The sequence below is a fragment of the Staurois parvus genome, unplaced genomic scaffold (assembly GCF_062004578.1).
Source record: "Staurois parvus isolate SC_StPar_1 unplaced genomic scaffold, SC_StPar_1.0 ptg000406l, whole genome shotgun sequence".
Lineage (NCBI taxonomy): Eukaryota > Metazoa > Chordata > Amphibia > Anura > Ranidae > Staurois > Staurois parvus.
Genome location: NW_028318202.1, coordinates 1,506,491 through 1,522,939, shown reverse-complemented (window position 1 = coordinate 1,522,939; position 16,449 = coordinate 1,506,491). Strand labels below are relative to the sequence as shown.

General features: G+C 47.1%; 1 protein-coding gene across 2 annotated transcripts in view; it reads right to left on the bottom strand.

Moving 5' to 3' along the window:
- NUSAP1 (nucleolar and spindle associated protein 1) overlaps positions 1-16,449 on the bottom strand; it is a 354,820-nt gene that overhangs the window by 122,932 nt on the left and 215,439 nt on the right. The window contains exon 6 of one of the 2 annotated variants that reach the window (XM_089686682.1): positions 801-863. The exons of the other annotated variant lie outside the window; for it this stretch is intronic. Coding sequence (XP_089542808.1) covers positions 801-863 — 63 coding nt within the window. The remainder of the gene's footprint in view (positions 1-800; positions 864-16,449) is intronic. 2 annotated transcript variants of the gene reach the window in all.

Here is a 16,449-nt window from a genome sequence, read left to right as displayed (position 1 = left end):
CCCCCGAGTCCCCTGGGAACAGATTAGGGACGAAAGCCGGCGTTTCACCGGCTCCCTAGGACGCCGGCCGGCTTCTCCTTCTCCCAGCACTCCTCCGTGGCAACCCAGGTGGTCACGCCGCCTCTCTTCGTTGCCTGGCAACCCTACGCTTCCTCCGCCACTACCGCTGTCAAGTCTCAGGGGGACGGGAACCTCGTCGCCTCACTCCGGTCAAACCACCACATCACCGCCGGGACCCCCCTTCCATACAGGTTAGTCTCCTGCCGCCCTCCAGCACAGCTATTTAGAATCATCCAAGACACTTTAGGGAGGATAGGTGGGGAAGGTTAACGGAGAGTGCTTACTCCACACTCTCCTGTGCCGCCATGTTCAGGCTCCTCCCCCCTCTCCCCCTTGCACCGGATCCTATCCCCAGACTATGAACAGTTTCAATGTATGGAATAAAAGGAATTTAATCCATTTTGGAATAAGGCTATAACATAACAAAAATGTGGCAAAAGTTAAGCGCTGTGAATACTTTATGGATGCACTGTATATCCTTATTCCAACATACAATAATTCAATCAGGAAACAAGTTCAAAAAGAAGCCATAGTAGTTTCAGAACAACAACTGGGATGAGTTTTGTTTGTCTTGTACTGCTCCTGGATGGATGCTACACTTGGGGGGTCTCAAGCAGCAGTCAACTATTAATGTGAAGGTGAAAGCCCCACTACTAGGTGATGCTACAGTTATTAGTTACATCAACGTGCATAATCTCTTTATAACTAAAAGCAAATAACTTTTTAAGCCTTGGCTTTACCTCTGAACTACTGATTGGAGTATTCTCAGCTAGCGTCACCAGGTTGGACTTCATGGCCATCATCTGCATATAAAGAAAACATTTATAAACTCTGGCTATTGATAAAAAAATGCCTGCAATGTCTTCATAGTTTTTCAATAAAATGATTACAAAGGTCATTAGCAACGAAGACATTAGACACATGTAAGACTAACAAGTCCCATTTTTTTTAAATATAAATGTTCAATTTTAATATGATTTCTCTACAGTTATATGTAGACCAAGCCATCAAGCAAAAGTGACGGGTTAGGACAAACTAGCATTGCAGGGGCTGAGCAGTTGGTGCAATTTTTTTTTTTTTTTAAGATTTAGGTTATAAAAGTTGACTTTTTTGCGCCCTGACTAGGATGGACAAGATGTGCACACCTGCTGTCAGGGATCCCCCCGATCCCCGCCGCGATGGTCCCGGCGCAGGCGCACTGCACCGCCCTGTGCGGGGACACGGGCACTAATTCCGGGCCGGCCGCGGCGTTCGAGTTTGTGCATGCGCAGTAGAAGCCGCGGCCGCCCGCTGGGCACCAATGGCAGCGCAGCGCGGGATATTTAAATGTCCCTGTGCTGTCATTTCAGTGCCTTCTGGTCCTACTTGTATCCTGCGAATCTGAACCTGTGCCTTGTAAGTTATTTGACCCGGATTGTTCTTGACCTGCTGATTTCTCCTGCCCAGACCCTTGCTTTGCCTGACCTCTCTTCCTGAATGCCCCTCATTAGATCTGACCTACTGTTGCTGACCTGGCGTGTGACCCGACGATTCTCTGCCTGCTCCCTTGTACCTTACCGCCCTCTACGTTACCAACTCGGCCTGTCTGACTTTGCACTTGTTCAGCCATCCATCCCATCGGGGTCACCCGACCTCCTTACATTTGGCTCTCCCTGGTTGGAGCCCCTGGCGAACACCCCTACCACTGACAGGTGTGCTCAGTAGTGGCGACCTGGTCCCGGGGTACTACAAGTCCATCCCCACCATCAGGGGCCTGGTGAACAAGTACCCTGGGGCTTAGACTCCGCGCTCTGGGCGCGCCTGACCAGTGGAGTGCTAGTGGTGCCGTCCGGCGGTCCCTCACAGTACCAGAAGGCCATGACTGAGCCTCAAGGAGGACCCTCCCCGATGGAGGTGGTTTGCAGGCACCTGGCTACCCTGACGCAAGCAGTAAACATGTTACAGGACAGATGTTTGCAGATTGAGAATCGGTTTCAGGCCTGCACCATATCTGCTCCTGTTTCACAGGCCCCGGCTCCTGCACCCCCGGTCGCAGCAGCCCACGAGCCGGCTCCTGGGCCTTCCGCATCACTCCCTATGGCGGAACCTCGAGTACCCTTACCCGAGCGCTTCCACGGGGATCGCACACGCTTTCGGTCATTCCGTGACTCCTGTCTGCTCTATTTTGAACTACAACCATGGACCTTTTTGACGGAATCGGTGAAAGTAGGGTTTGTTATCTCCCTGTTGCAGGGTGAACCCCAAGACTGGGCCCACCGACTAAGGGGAAATAATGACCCCCATCTGGTTACGGTTGACAATTTTTTTTAATGCTATGGCCATCTTATATGATGACCCACAAACGGGCGGCCTCGGCCGAGGCCACATTATACGTACTCCAACAAGGTCGGCGAGCGGCTGAGGAATACGCCTCTGACTTTAGGCGTTGGATGGGAGACACTCGCTGGAACGAGTTTGCGCTTTTGCACCAGTTCCGTATGGGCCTATCTGAGGCTCTGAAAGACGAGCTCGCCCGGGTGGAGGTGCCCGAGACATTAGAGGACTTGATTGCACTCACCATTAAAATTGACCGCAGGCTACGAGAGCGCAGATTGGTGAGGTCTGGTCAGGGTCGCGGAAATACCTGGGGGTCATTCCAAGGATCTAGTCAACATACTAGGCCAAACATTCAGAACCAGCCATCCGAAGATGCTCCCGAACCCATGCAGCTAGGCCTGGCACGGCCTAAACTACCGCCAGAGGAACGCCAGCGCAGACGCTCCCAGAACCTGTGTCTACTGCGGTGAAGCTGGTCACATGGTACGTTCCTGCCCGCAGAAACTGAGTAAGTTCACCTCATCTTCTTTATCTATTGGCAATATGAATCCATCCCAATACTTAGTTGTCCCCCTCTCCTTTCAGCTTTCAGAAAGGACCGTGGAGGTGACAGCCATAGTTGATTCGGGGGCATGCAGCTGTTTTGTGGATATCAATTTTGCCCACCGGCAGGGTATCCCCCTCCGTCAAAAGGAGAAGGGGTTTCACATCTTTTTGGCTGATGGTTCCCGGATAAAGTCAGGAGTGGTTAACCAGGAGACCCCTTCCATTGTGACTTCCATTGCCGGTCAACACCGGGAGCTCCTCCGCCTAGATGCGATTGCATCACCCCTTTTCCCAGTCATTCTGGGGCTCCCATGGTTGTGGGCCCATAACCCCCAAATTGACTGGGAGACTGGGGTTGTCTCGTTCCCTTCCCCATGCTGTCGGGAACTGTGCCGAACTTCGGGCCCGGAGGTCCCTCAGGTCCTCCTGTGCTCCGAAGGGGATGCCAGCCTGAAACAAGTGATTCCGGCAGCCTATCATAAGTTTCTTGATGTGTTCAGTGAACGGGGAGCGGATACTCTACCCCCCCACCGCCCATATGACTGTCCGATTGATCTGTTACCCGGTTCTGAAATTCCCTTCGGGCGAATTTTTCCCCTTTCTGAACTAGAATTAGGGGCCCTGAAGGATTTTATTGAGGACAGTCTCCGGAAGGGATTCATCCGTCCCTCCACTTCTCCAGCAGGTGCAGGGATCTTTTTTGTAGAAAAAAAGGACAAGACCTTGAGGCCATGTATTGACTAATCGGGAACTGAATAGGGTCACAATCAAGAATCGTTACCCATTACCACTGGTACCAGAATTATTCCAGAGCTTAAAGGCTGCAGTAGTATTTACCAGTCTGGACTTAAGGGGAGCCTACAACTTGGTTCGCATAAGGGAGGGGAATGAGTGGAAAACGGCCTTCCGCACCCGTTTCGGCCATTTTGCATACCTGGTCATGCCTTTCGGGTTGAGCAATGCGCCGGCCACCTTCCAGCACTTTGTAAACGACATCTTTAGGGACTTCCTGGACATCTTTGTCATCGTCTACTTAGACGACATTTTGATTTTCTCATCCTCCCTGGGGGAGCACAGGGTACATGTAACAAAGGTTTTGGGGCGGTTGCGGCAGCATGGGTTGTACGCTAAAGCAGAGAAACGTTGCTTTGAACAGGCTAGCGTTACATTTCTGGGCCTGATCATCTCCACCACGGGGGTCGCAATGGACCCTCAGAAGGTCTCTGCGATCCTAGATTGGCCTGAACCCACGGACAGGAAAAGCGTCCAACGTTTTATCGGGTTCGCAAACTTCTACCGGAAGTTCATCAAGAACTTCTCGGGTCTGGTTTCCCCCATCACTCAACTAACCAAGCTTGGGACGCAATTCAGATGGACGCCAGAGGCACAGGAAGCTTTTGAAGCGTTAAAGAAGTTATTTACCTCGGCACCCATTCTGGGTCATCCTGACGCCTCCCTGCCCTACATCTTAGAAGTAGATGCGTCGGAGAACGCGGTTGGCTCCATTCTTTCCCAGCGAAAGGGCGCCAAGGAATTACTTCACCCAGTAGCATTCTTCTCACGGAAACTTACCCCTGCGGAGAAGAACTACGACATTGGGGATCGAGAACTACTGGCTATCAAGACCGCATTAGAAGAATGGAGGTACCTGCTGGAAGGTGCCTCACACCCCATTCTGATATTCACGGACCACAAGAACCTGGAATATCTGAGGACTGCCAAACGTTTGCACCCACAACAGGCAAGATGGGCATTGTTTTTCTTGAGGTTCCAGTTCCACATCACATACAGGCCGGGATCAAAAAACACGAAGCCAGACGCGTTGTCACGCATGTACGAGGACACCAATGAGATCCCAGTACCTGACACTATTCTGCCTGCAGGAAACTTCTTGTCCCTCCAGACCAACCTTCGCTCCGAGATAATGAAATCGTCCACAGCCATGTCTACCTCCGATGGGGCGCCCCTCCAGAACAAGGGGGGACTCCTATGGAGGGAGGACCGGATCGTGGCGCCGGAGGAAGCCCGAACCCTAGTCTTGGGACATTGCCATGACCACCCGATGGCAGGACATTTTGGCCCGGTCAAGATCCTGGAACTTCTCCGACGTTCCTTCTGGTGGCCAGACATGACCAAGGATTGTAAGAGTTACGTGGGCTCCTGTGTCATCTGCCAGCGGAACAAGCCTTCAAGAAATAAGGCGTGGGGCCTGCTACGTCCATTACCAATCCCTGAACGGCCCTGGCAGAAGATCTCTATGGACTTCATAGTCGAGCTTCCACCTTCACTGGACCACACAGCAATTCTCGTGGTCGTGGACCATTTATCCAAGATGGCCCATTTCGTTCCGTTACGGAAGACTCCATCGGCGGCCGAGACGGCGCAAGTCTTTATTCGAGAGATTGTTAGACTGCATGGGGTCCCCGAAGACATAGTCTCCGACCGAGGGGTGCAGTTTACCTCGAGATTTTGGAGGGCATTGTGCAAAGCCCTGGATATCAAGCTATCCCTTTCCTCGGCATTTCACCCTCAGACCAATGGTCAGACCGAAAGGACCAATCAGACCCTGGAGCAATACTTGCGATGCTACGCATCATTCTCTCAGGACGACTGGGTGCCACTTCTTCCTTTGGCGGAATTCGCGTATAACAACGCTTGCCATTCAGCAACAGGGCAGTCCCCAGTTCTTCTCCAATTATGGGTTTCACCCTGTCTTCCTCCCGGATTTAGTCCCGGAATGCCCAATTCCAGCAACACAGGATACACTAACTTTTTTCGCGTCAAACAATAAAAAACTACAAGAAGCCATCAGTCGGGCCCAAGAAGATTACAAGAGGGCTTTTAATAGGAAGCGAAGAGGGGATCTGGTGTTTCGGCCCGGAGAGAAGGTTTGGCTGGCTACAGCTAACTTGAAGATGCTCTGCCCGTCAAAGAAGTTGGGACCTAAATTTATAGGCCCTTTTTGCATTAAGCGGATGGTCAATGAAGTGGCCTATGAACTTGTTCTCCCTGAGACACTCAAGATTCACCCTGTCTTCCACGTGTCCCTGCTGAAACCGGTAGTCCCTGATGCCTTCCCGGAACGGGAATCCAGGCCCCCGGAGGCCATAACAGTCGAAGAGGAAGAAGAATTCGAGGTGGAGACAATCCTGAAGTGCCGACGAAGGGGGGGCCAGACCCAATTTCTCATCAAGTGGAAGGGCTACGGCCCTGAGGACAATTCATGGGAACCAGCCCATAATGTCCATGCGCCCAGCCTTGTCCGGAGGTTTCTTTGTAATCACCCGTGGTGGAGAGATCGGGTGGGCATCCGGCGTTCGAGTTCGCGCATGCGCAGTAGAAGCCGCGGCCGCCCGCTGGGCACCAATGGCAGCGCAGCGCGGGATATTTAAATGTCCCTATGCTGTCATTTCAGTGCCTTCTGGTCCTACTTGTATCCTGCGAATCTGAACCTGTGCCTTGTAAGTTATTTGACCCGGATTGTTCTTGACCTGCTGATTTCTTCTGCCCAGACCCTTGCTTTGCCTGACCTCTCTTCCTGAATGCCCCTCATTAGATCTGACCTACTGTTGCTGACCTGGCGTGTGACCCGACGATTCTCTGCATGCTCCCTTGTACCTTTCCGCCCTCTACGTTACCAACTCAGCCTGTCTGACTTTGCACTTGCTCAGCCATCCATCCATCCCATCGGGGTCACCCGACCTCCTTACATTTGGCTCTCCCTGGTTGGAGCCCCTGGCGAACACCCCTACCACTGACAGGTGTGCTCAGTAGTGGCGACCTGGTCCCGGGGTACTACAGGTCCATCCCCACCATCAGGGGCCCTGGTGAACAAGTACCCTGGGGCTTAGACTCCGTGCTCTGGGCGCGCCTGACCAGTGGAGTGCTAGTGGTGCCGTCCGGCGGTCCCTCACACCTGCATTTTCTGCGTCTCCCTTTGTTTTATGAAAAGGGTGGCTATACCCCCATTTTCTACATACAGCTCAGGCTCTGCCGTTCACTGTTACAGACCATTCCAGTACAGTGTGGTTACCACTTCTCGGATATTTGTCATAAGCCCTCAGGTCTGTAAAGTGGCTACCTGGTCACCTGTCTACACAACAGTTCTGCAAGTTTGAGGCTGTTGGATCTTCAGATGCTGGTAAATGTTATGCAGGCTTGCTTTGCTTGTATGGGGGATATTATTGTCATTTCCACCCCTCAATAGAAAATGTATTGGAACATACCTACATGTGAGATTACAGGACATGAACTGTGTCCTTCAATAAGCAGAAGAGAATTTATTGTAACAACAAAAATGTTATGTGCATTTATTGAAGGACATAGCACCTATCACTTTGGTCCCATTTTTGTGCTTGACATAAAATGCTTTGCTTGTACTCCAGTTAGGAACACAGCCAGACCCTGCATAAACCCACCCCCAACTGTCATACCTCATATTTTTGAGCAAGCAGTAATTAAGGTTAACAAGGGGGTGGGACCTGTGTCCCTCAATGTGTCCAAGAATAAGATTTTAGGACAAGTACAAAAAACTGGATTTTTTATTGCTCACCGAATAATCCTTTACTCCGAGTTTATTGATTGACACAGTCTCTTCATATTCTTGACCATAGCGTTTACAGTGTTTTTTCTGGATTTTTGGTTGATATTCTGTCTCTATCATTTAAAATACACCTATGATAAAAATTTGTAGACCCTTAATTTCTATGTAAGTGGGCAAATTTAAAAAATCTGCAGGGGAACAAATAATTATTTTTGCCACTGTACAGTGCCACCTTAAGTAGTAGGACGCTAGGCAGAAAAAGAACACAGCACTGCTTATGGGTCCTAGTGGGTCCCCCCTCTCTGCTGTAGGCAGCTCACTTTGTCAAAGGAGTACAACTGTGTCCGTCAATAAGCTCAGAGAAAAGTATTTTTGGAGAACAACAATTAAATCCTGGTTTCTCTTATGTTAAATCGACATACACAGCCTCTTCATAGGGACATCCCAAAGCAGTGCCTCAAAAAGACAAAATCACCCGAGGACCTCATAGTTAAATACTCTAAAGATAGCTAAAGATGACTAAGAAGCCACCTAGCAAACTTGAGACACAGGCACCTGATGTCAGAACCCGAGAGGAGCTAACTGCCCTAAGAGTATGCCGTAATGGGGAAGGGAGAAGCCCAATTCTTAATGGCAAATCCTAAACAACCATTCAAACAATTTCTTCCCAGCAAGCGTGCCAGTTATAGGGCTAAGATGTAGAAGACCTGTGAGAGGGCAACAGGTTATGCATAGAAGTTTCGGATTTATGAGGAAAAAGTCACATGCAGCCCCCCAGATGCCCAGACTACATGGGGAGCAGTGACAAGATAGTTTGGGACTTGGTGTCATCCTTTTTCCATATGGAGTACCCCTTGTCCATACGTGGACAATTTTTATTCAAGCGTGCCACTGTTTAGACATTTGTACAATCTTGGAACTGGCAAACATGGCAAAGTGTGAACTAATGTGTGCCCACCATTAGAAGCGGGTGGATGCAGGGCGGTATATTCTAATGGTGGACATACCACACACTTTTTCTGGCAGAGATTTCTTCTTTTTCATTCAGCCCACAGGCTGCTTACAGGGAAAAAAAAAAAAAAAAAAAAAAAAAAAAAAAAAAAAGAACATAGCATATATACCCAACAAAAAAGATCAGGGATGTACTGGTACATCACTGGACTTTGAATGATTATACCAGGATGATGCCTACAGCTGCAGGCATCATCCTGGTATCATTTTTTTCAGCCGACGAATGGCTTTCATGTAAAGGCAATCCTAGTGGCTAATTAGCTGCAGGATTGCTTTTACAAGCAGCAGGAGATGATTGCCCCCCCCTCCCCCACTGCCTTCCACGGCCTTCTCGGGCAGTTCCATGCCATTAGGGGAACCAGAAAATGCAGCCGGTGTTTCTGCCAGCTGACCATAGAGCTGATTGGAGACCAGAATGGTGCCAATCATCTCTATAGTCTAAGAAATCAGAAGCTTCGAGCATTTCATCACTACAGTTTTGCAGGATATAAACAGCGCCATTTGTAAATTGGGAAAGCATCTGATCACACCGATCTTGGTTTGATTAGATAATGTAAGGGCAGAGGAGAGATCTAGATTCTGAGAGTTCCCATATTTCTCACAAAAGACTCTATGACAATGCCCATTTAAGTAATAGGGGATATTTGCACTTCCTGTGATAGCATTAAAAATGTAAAAAATCAAAATAACCAAAAAAAAAAAAAAAACCCTCGTCCCCTTCACTCGCACACCTGTGTGCACGAGCGCTGACCCTGTGCTGGTATGTAAACAGCAGTTGCACCATGCATGTGAGGTATTGCCACGAACGTCAGATCAGAGGAAATAATTCTAATACTAGACCTCCTCTGTAAATCTAAAATGGTAGCTTGTAAAGGCTTTTAAAATGTTGACTATGGATATTAAAATTGTACGCAGTTTGTCGCCATTGCACTGGGCATACGCAGTTCTATATCATATCATGTTTGGTATCTATTTACTTGGTATACCATCACATTTCATATTTTACCAAATAATTGGCCAATGTATTGTATTTTTGTGCATTAAAAGTAAAAAAAGTGTATTTGTTTTACGTTTGCTTTTGAAAAATTGCTGCGCGAGTACTATGTGACATAAAAAATTGTAGCACCCACCATTTTATTCACTAAGGTGTCTGCTTTAAAAAATATATGTTTGGGGGTTTAAATTAATTTCCTAGCAAAAAAATAAGATTTTTTTTCATGTGAACAAAAAGTGTCAGAAAAGGCTTGATCTTCAGGTGGTTAGAAGACTGAGTGATGTGTGGCATAAACTTCTGTTGGGCATAAAATGTCACCACCCCCCAAAACGACCTTTTATTGGAAAGAAGACACCCCAAATTATTTGCTGAGAGGAATGTTGAATCAATAGAATTTATTTTTTACCACAAGTTTTTGCAAAATGACAATTTTAGTTTTTTTGTTTTTTTTTTTACACAAAGTTGTCACTTAAATTATTTACTGCTCCCACATGCCATAGGTATATGTGGAATTACGCCCCAAAATACATTCTGATTCTTCTCCCGAGTATGGGGGTACCAAATCTGAGAGATATTTTGGCAGTCTAGCCAAGTACAGGACCCCAAAATCCAATAAGCACCTTCAGGCTTCTAAAGGGCTTTATTTCCTCATTACACTTCCTTACTACCCATCACAGTTTCAGAGGCCCTGCAATGCCAGGATAGCATCAAACCACCCGAAATGACCCCTTTTTGGAAAGTAGACAACCCAAGGAATTTGATCAGAAGCATTGTGAGTATTTTGCAGATCCTATTGTTGCCACAAGTTTTTGGAAAATTAAGAAAAAAACAAACAAACATTATTTCTTTTCTTTGTTTAAATTTCAAAACCTTGTGAGAAAAAATGAGATCTGCAAAATACTTACCATGCCTCTTTTTAAATTCCTTGGGGTGTCTACTTTTCAAAAAGGGGTCATTTGTGTGTGTGTGTGTGTGTGGGGGGGGGGGGGGTTGGTGCTATCCTGTTATTTCATGGCCTCCAAAACTGTGATAGGTAGTGAAATGAGGAAGTTACGAAACTTCAGGCTTTCAAAGTGGTCATTGGATTTCAGACTCCTGTATGTGGCTAGGCTCCCAAAACATCTCACACATGTGGTTTTCCCGTACTCGGTAGAAGTAGCAGAATGTATTTTGGTGTGTGATTCCACTCATACCCATGAAATAAATCATTTAAAATGACAACTTTGTGTAAAAAAACAAAAAAGTTTTTGTCATTTTCCAGAAACTTGTGGAAAAAAGTATAAATCTTCCATGGACTCAATATGCCTCTCAGCAGATAGCTTAGGGTGTCTCCTTTCCGAATAGGGGTCAATTGGGGGTGTTTGTACTATCCTGGTATTTTAGCACCACAAAAAATGTGATAAGCAGTCAAAGTAAAAGCTGTGTAAATTCCATCATCTATACCAGTGGTCGGCAAGCCGCGGCTCGCGAGCCACATGCGGCTCTTTACCCACTCTAATGCGGCTCTTCTGTGTGCCGGGCGCCCGCTCCCCTCCCTCCTCTCGGTCGGCCGCTCCCCTCCCTCCTCTCGGTCGGCCGCTCCCCTCCCTCCTCTCGGTCGGCCGCTCCCCTCCCTCCTCTCGGTCGGCCGCTCCCCTGCCTCCTCTCGGTCGGCCGCTCCCCTGCCTCCTCTCGGTTGGCAGCCCCAAAAGTCCGCGCGGACCTTTTAATCCGGCCCGCGGATGTGGCTGTCAGGATGTGTGTAGGCGGGGCAGCGTGCCGAACGTGAGGGGAGGGGAGCTAGGCTCCTCTCACAGTCCGCCCTGAAGACCCGAACGGCGCGGGAAGACAGCGAGAGGAACGCAAAAGGTAAGTGAATTGACACGGGGGACTTGGCTTACTAGAAGGGGGGGATAGTACTGTGGGGGATGAAATACTATATGAGGGATGAAATACTATATGGGGGGATGAAATACTATATGAGGGATGAAATACTATATGAGGGATGAATTACTATATGAGGGATGAATTACTATATGAGGGATGAAATACTATATGGGGGGATGAAATACTATATGGAGGGATGAATTACTATATGGGGGGATGAATTACTATATGGGGGGATGAAATACTATATGAGGGATGAAATACTATATGGGGGGATGAAATACTATATGAGGGATGAAATACTATATGGGGGGATGAAATACTATATGAGGGATGAAATACTATATGGGGGGATGAAATACTATATGAGGGATGAATTACTATATGAGGGATGAATTACTATATGAGGGATGAATTACTATATGAGGGATGAAATACTATATGAGGGATGAATTACTATATGGGGGGATGAAATACTATATGGGGGGATGAAATACTATATGGGGGGATGAAATACTATATGAGGGATGAAATACTATATGAGGGATGAAATACTATATGAGGGATGAAATACTATATGAGGGATGAAATACTATATGGGGGTTGAATTACTATATGGGGGATGAAATACTATATGGGGGGATGAAATACTATATGGGGGGATGAAATACTATACGGGGGATGAAATACTATACGGGGGATGAAATACTATACGGGAGATGAAATACTATACGAGGGAAGAAATACTATACGGGGGATGAATTGCTATGGGGGATGAATTACTACGGGGGATGAATTACTATATGGGGGATGAATTACTATGGGGGATGAATTATTATATGGGGGATGAATTACTATATGGGGGATGAATTACTATATGGGGGATGAATTACTATATGGGGGATGAATTACTATGGGGGATGAATTACGATGGGGGATGAATTACTATATGGGGGATGAATTACTATGGGGGATGAATTACACTATGGGTGATGAATTACTATGGGGGATGAATTACTATATGGGAGATGTATTTTCAGTTTTAAAAATGTGGCTCTCAAAATAAATTTCAATCATGGTTTTGGCGAGATTTGGCTCAGTTGAAAAAAAAGGTTGCCCACCACTGATCTATACCATAGTTTGTAGATGCTATAACTTTCACACAAAGCAATCAATATACACTTATTAGGATTTTTTTAACCAAAAACGTAGTAGAATACATTTTGGCCTAAATTTATGACAAAATTTTAGTTTTTTTGGATATTTTTTATGACCGAAATGAGAAAATATCTTTAAACAAAAAAAGTTTTGAAGAAAAAAACTTTTTTTTTTATAGTGCCAAAAATAAAAAGAACACAAGTGATCAAATACCACCAAAAGAAAGCTCTATTTGCATGAAAAAAAGACAAATTTCATTGTACCGTATTGCATGACATTGCAATTGTCTGTTAAACTAGCGCTAACAAAAAAAAATGGGGTAAATTGCAGTATCTATACCATAGTTTGTAGACGCTATAAAGTTCACACAAAAGCAATCAATATACATTTATTAGGATTTTGTTTTACCAAAAACATGTAGCAGAATACATTTTGGCCGAAATTTATAACCAACTTTGAGTTTACTATTTATTTTTTATAGCCGAAAGTAAAAAATATTGTTTTTCTTCAAAAGTTTCGGTCTTTGTTTATAGCGTGAAAAATAAAAAGCGCACGGGTGATCAAATACCACCGAAAGAAAGCTCTATTTGTGTAAAAAAAGGACGTAAATTTTGTTTGGGTACAGCTTTGCATGACCGCGCAATTGTCAAGTTGAATTAGTGCAGCGCTGAGTAGCAAAAAGAGGCCTGGTCATTAAGGCGGGTAAATTAAGGTGCTCACACAACACACACAGTCCTCCACCCACACCAATGGAAACACCCTGGACCTCGTTTTCTCCCACCTCTGCACCCCCCACGACTTCACTAACACCCCCTTCCCTCTCTCTGACCACCACCTCCTCACATTCTCCATCTCCCCTAACCCCCCCCCCCCAAAGCATCAAACCGTCACCCGTAACCTCCGCAACCTGAACCCGGCCCATCTCCACCCGGCAGCTGACCGTCTGAACGACAGTATCCTCCCTCTGCCATGCCCTGACCTGCCCACTACTGCGTACAACGACTCACTGTCGGCTGCCCTCGACTCCCTGGCACCCCTAACCACGCATAACATCAGACCCGACCGTTTCAAACCTGGCAGAACGACCACACGAAATGTCAAAAATTACGCTGGAGCGCTTATGGCGCAAAACCAGATCCCCCTCACGCGCTCTCCCTCTACAAAGCCACCTGCCGCCAAGCAAGCCTATTTCGTAACCCTTATCAACACCCTCTCCACCTGTCCTTGCCGGCTCTTCTCCACTTTCAAATCCCTGCTCTCTCTCTCACCCCCCCCCTCCACCCAGTACCTCACTCACCGCCCACGAGATTGCCAATCATTTCCAAAACAAGATTGACGCAATCCGTAAGGACATTGTCAACTCACAATCTACCTCTCCACCTAGCCCCCCTCCCTTCATCACCCCCTCAACTCTCCCCTCCTCCGACCCCATAGCCGCACTACCCCCCACTATACCTAACGCCCCGCACACAATCACCTCCCCAACGCTCCGCTCCTTCAGCCCAGCTACCACTGAGGAGGTCTCTAAGGTCTTCACTGAAGCCCACCTCACCACTTGCCCCCTGGACCCTATCCCCTCACATCTCCTCCAGTCACCCCCCCCCCCTCTCCATCATTCGCTCCCTCACCCGCATCTTCAATCTCTCCCTCTCCACTGGCACTTTCCCCTCCCCTCTAAAGCACGCACACATCACCCCCATACTCAAAAAACCCTCCCTTGACCCCACTGACCTAAACAACCTTAGACCCATCTCCCTGCTACTATTCACTTTCAAGCTCCTTGAGCGCCTGGCCTACAACCGCCTAAGCGCCCACCTCACTGATAACAACCTCTCCCCATCCTCTCCATCACTACTAGCAACACCACCATATCTCCCACCCCACATGCCAAAGTCCTGGGTGTCACCCTGGACTCAAACCTTTCCTTCCAAACTCATGTCCAATCACTATCAAGGTCATGCAGGCTCCACCTCCGCAACATCTCCAAGATACGTACATTCCTCACCCCAGACACTACTGAGCAGCTATACCAATACTGTAAGTTCATTTCTGATTGCTTATACTTTATTAAAACGTTATCACACTCTTTATCCTGTAGCTGAGGGCTGAGGGCTGTGCACAGTAAGATAACATCTGCAAGTGAGATCTCTGGATCTATGAGACATCTCCTCCATGGACGGATGGCATCTAGTGGTGGCCCTACAGATGACACCTCTCTGCTCCAGTGACACAGCGGCTGAGTACCAGGGGCAGGTCTTAAATGCCCCATGCGCAATCTGGTTAGTGCATGATTTGGCTATTCTTATCACCACGAAAAGTCACTACTTATGTCTTTGGCATATCAGACACTTAACACTTTTGATGAACTCTCGCCGGCATTTTATTAATCCATCAACATTTTGTCATTTGTGTTTATCATATTTTTATATATAAAGTCACCATTCATGTAGTGCTGCACTTCTATTCTTTTAACATTTACTAAGGAACTCGTATACTCCCTCATCTCGCGCCTGGACTACTGCAACTCCCTTCTCACTGGCCTACCCAAACAAACTCTATCCCCACTCCAGTCTATCCTGCACTCAGCGGCGAGACTCATCCACCTCACCAACCGCTCCACATCTGCCACCCCCCTCTGCCAATCCCTTCACTGGCTCCCGATTGCCCAGCGCATTAAATTCAAATTGCTAACTCTGACCTACAAAGCCATTCACAATGCCGCCCCAAACTACCTAATCGACCTGATACCCAAATACCATCCTACCCGTGCCCTTCGCTCCTCACAGGACCTCCTACTCTCTAGCTCCCTGGTCTCCTCTTCCCACGCCCGATTGCAGGACTTCTCCAGGACTTCCCCCATCCTCTGGAACTCCCTACCCCAATCCATCAGACTGTCACCTACCTTCCTTACCTTCAGGCGCACCCTGAAAACCCATCTCTTCAGGGAAGCCTACCCCACTCTCACCTAACTGATCTCCTCCACTTCTCCCACCACTCCATCCCCCACAGCCACTTACTCCTGTACCACTTTCCCCTCCCTCCTAGATTGTAAACTTGAAAGAGCAGGGCCCTTGAACCCCTCGTGTATTGTATTGTTACCGTCTTGTCATGTTCTGTCCCCCTTGCTACTGTACAGCGCTGAGCAAACCCTTTGGCGCTATATAAATACTGTATAATAATAAATCCTCTGGAGGGCAAGTGGTTAAGGACTGTATTAGAGTACCTGTTATCCTGCCTAGACAAGAGTTTACAGTTACCTTTGCAGTTATTGCAATATAGCCTAGGCCCTTAGCTTCCTCACCATAAGTGACTCTAGGCAACTTAGTCATTTTATTGATATCAAATTCTTAGTTTCCTTATGTTGCTCATTTCCAGTGGGGAAAGCTACAGTATATGCAGCCTTACCAGAAATTAAGGAGCCACTCCTACTACAATGGTTGATATTTTAAATTGTATATGTAAACAAGCATTCCTCAATGTGATCTTCTGTCATTTTTGAGTACTCATATTCTCAATATATTTTGTTAGCATACTCCAAGGTCTTGAATCTCATTGCAGTGTGACCCTGAGGCATTAACCAAAAGTTATCACTTTGTGTCTAGAGGTGTCAGAGGTATAGAGGTCTTTGTAGAGGTCAAGGTAAGATCAGAGGACGCAATACAACCAGCAGCTCCTGCAGGGGTTGCGCTACAGGAGTGTATCTAGATAAGTAGCAACCTCTAAAGATGAAAACGAGCGCTTTCTAAATAGGAAATTTCAATGGAGATAACAATGGAGAGAGATTAAAAGCAGAAGAATTAGCAATTTCAGATGAGATTATGCACTAAATGTGCTGTCCCCCTTTCATGTTGTGCACGTGCTGTGCAATTAACACGATTTTAGTGGTGTGCATTTACTATTATTATTACTACAACAAAATCACATCAAAAACGCATGCACTTGCGTTTCAAATGTA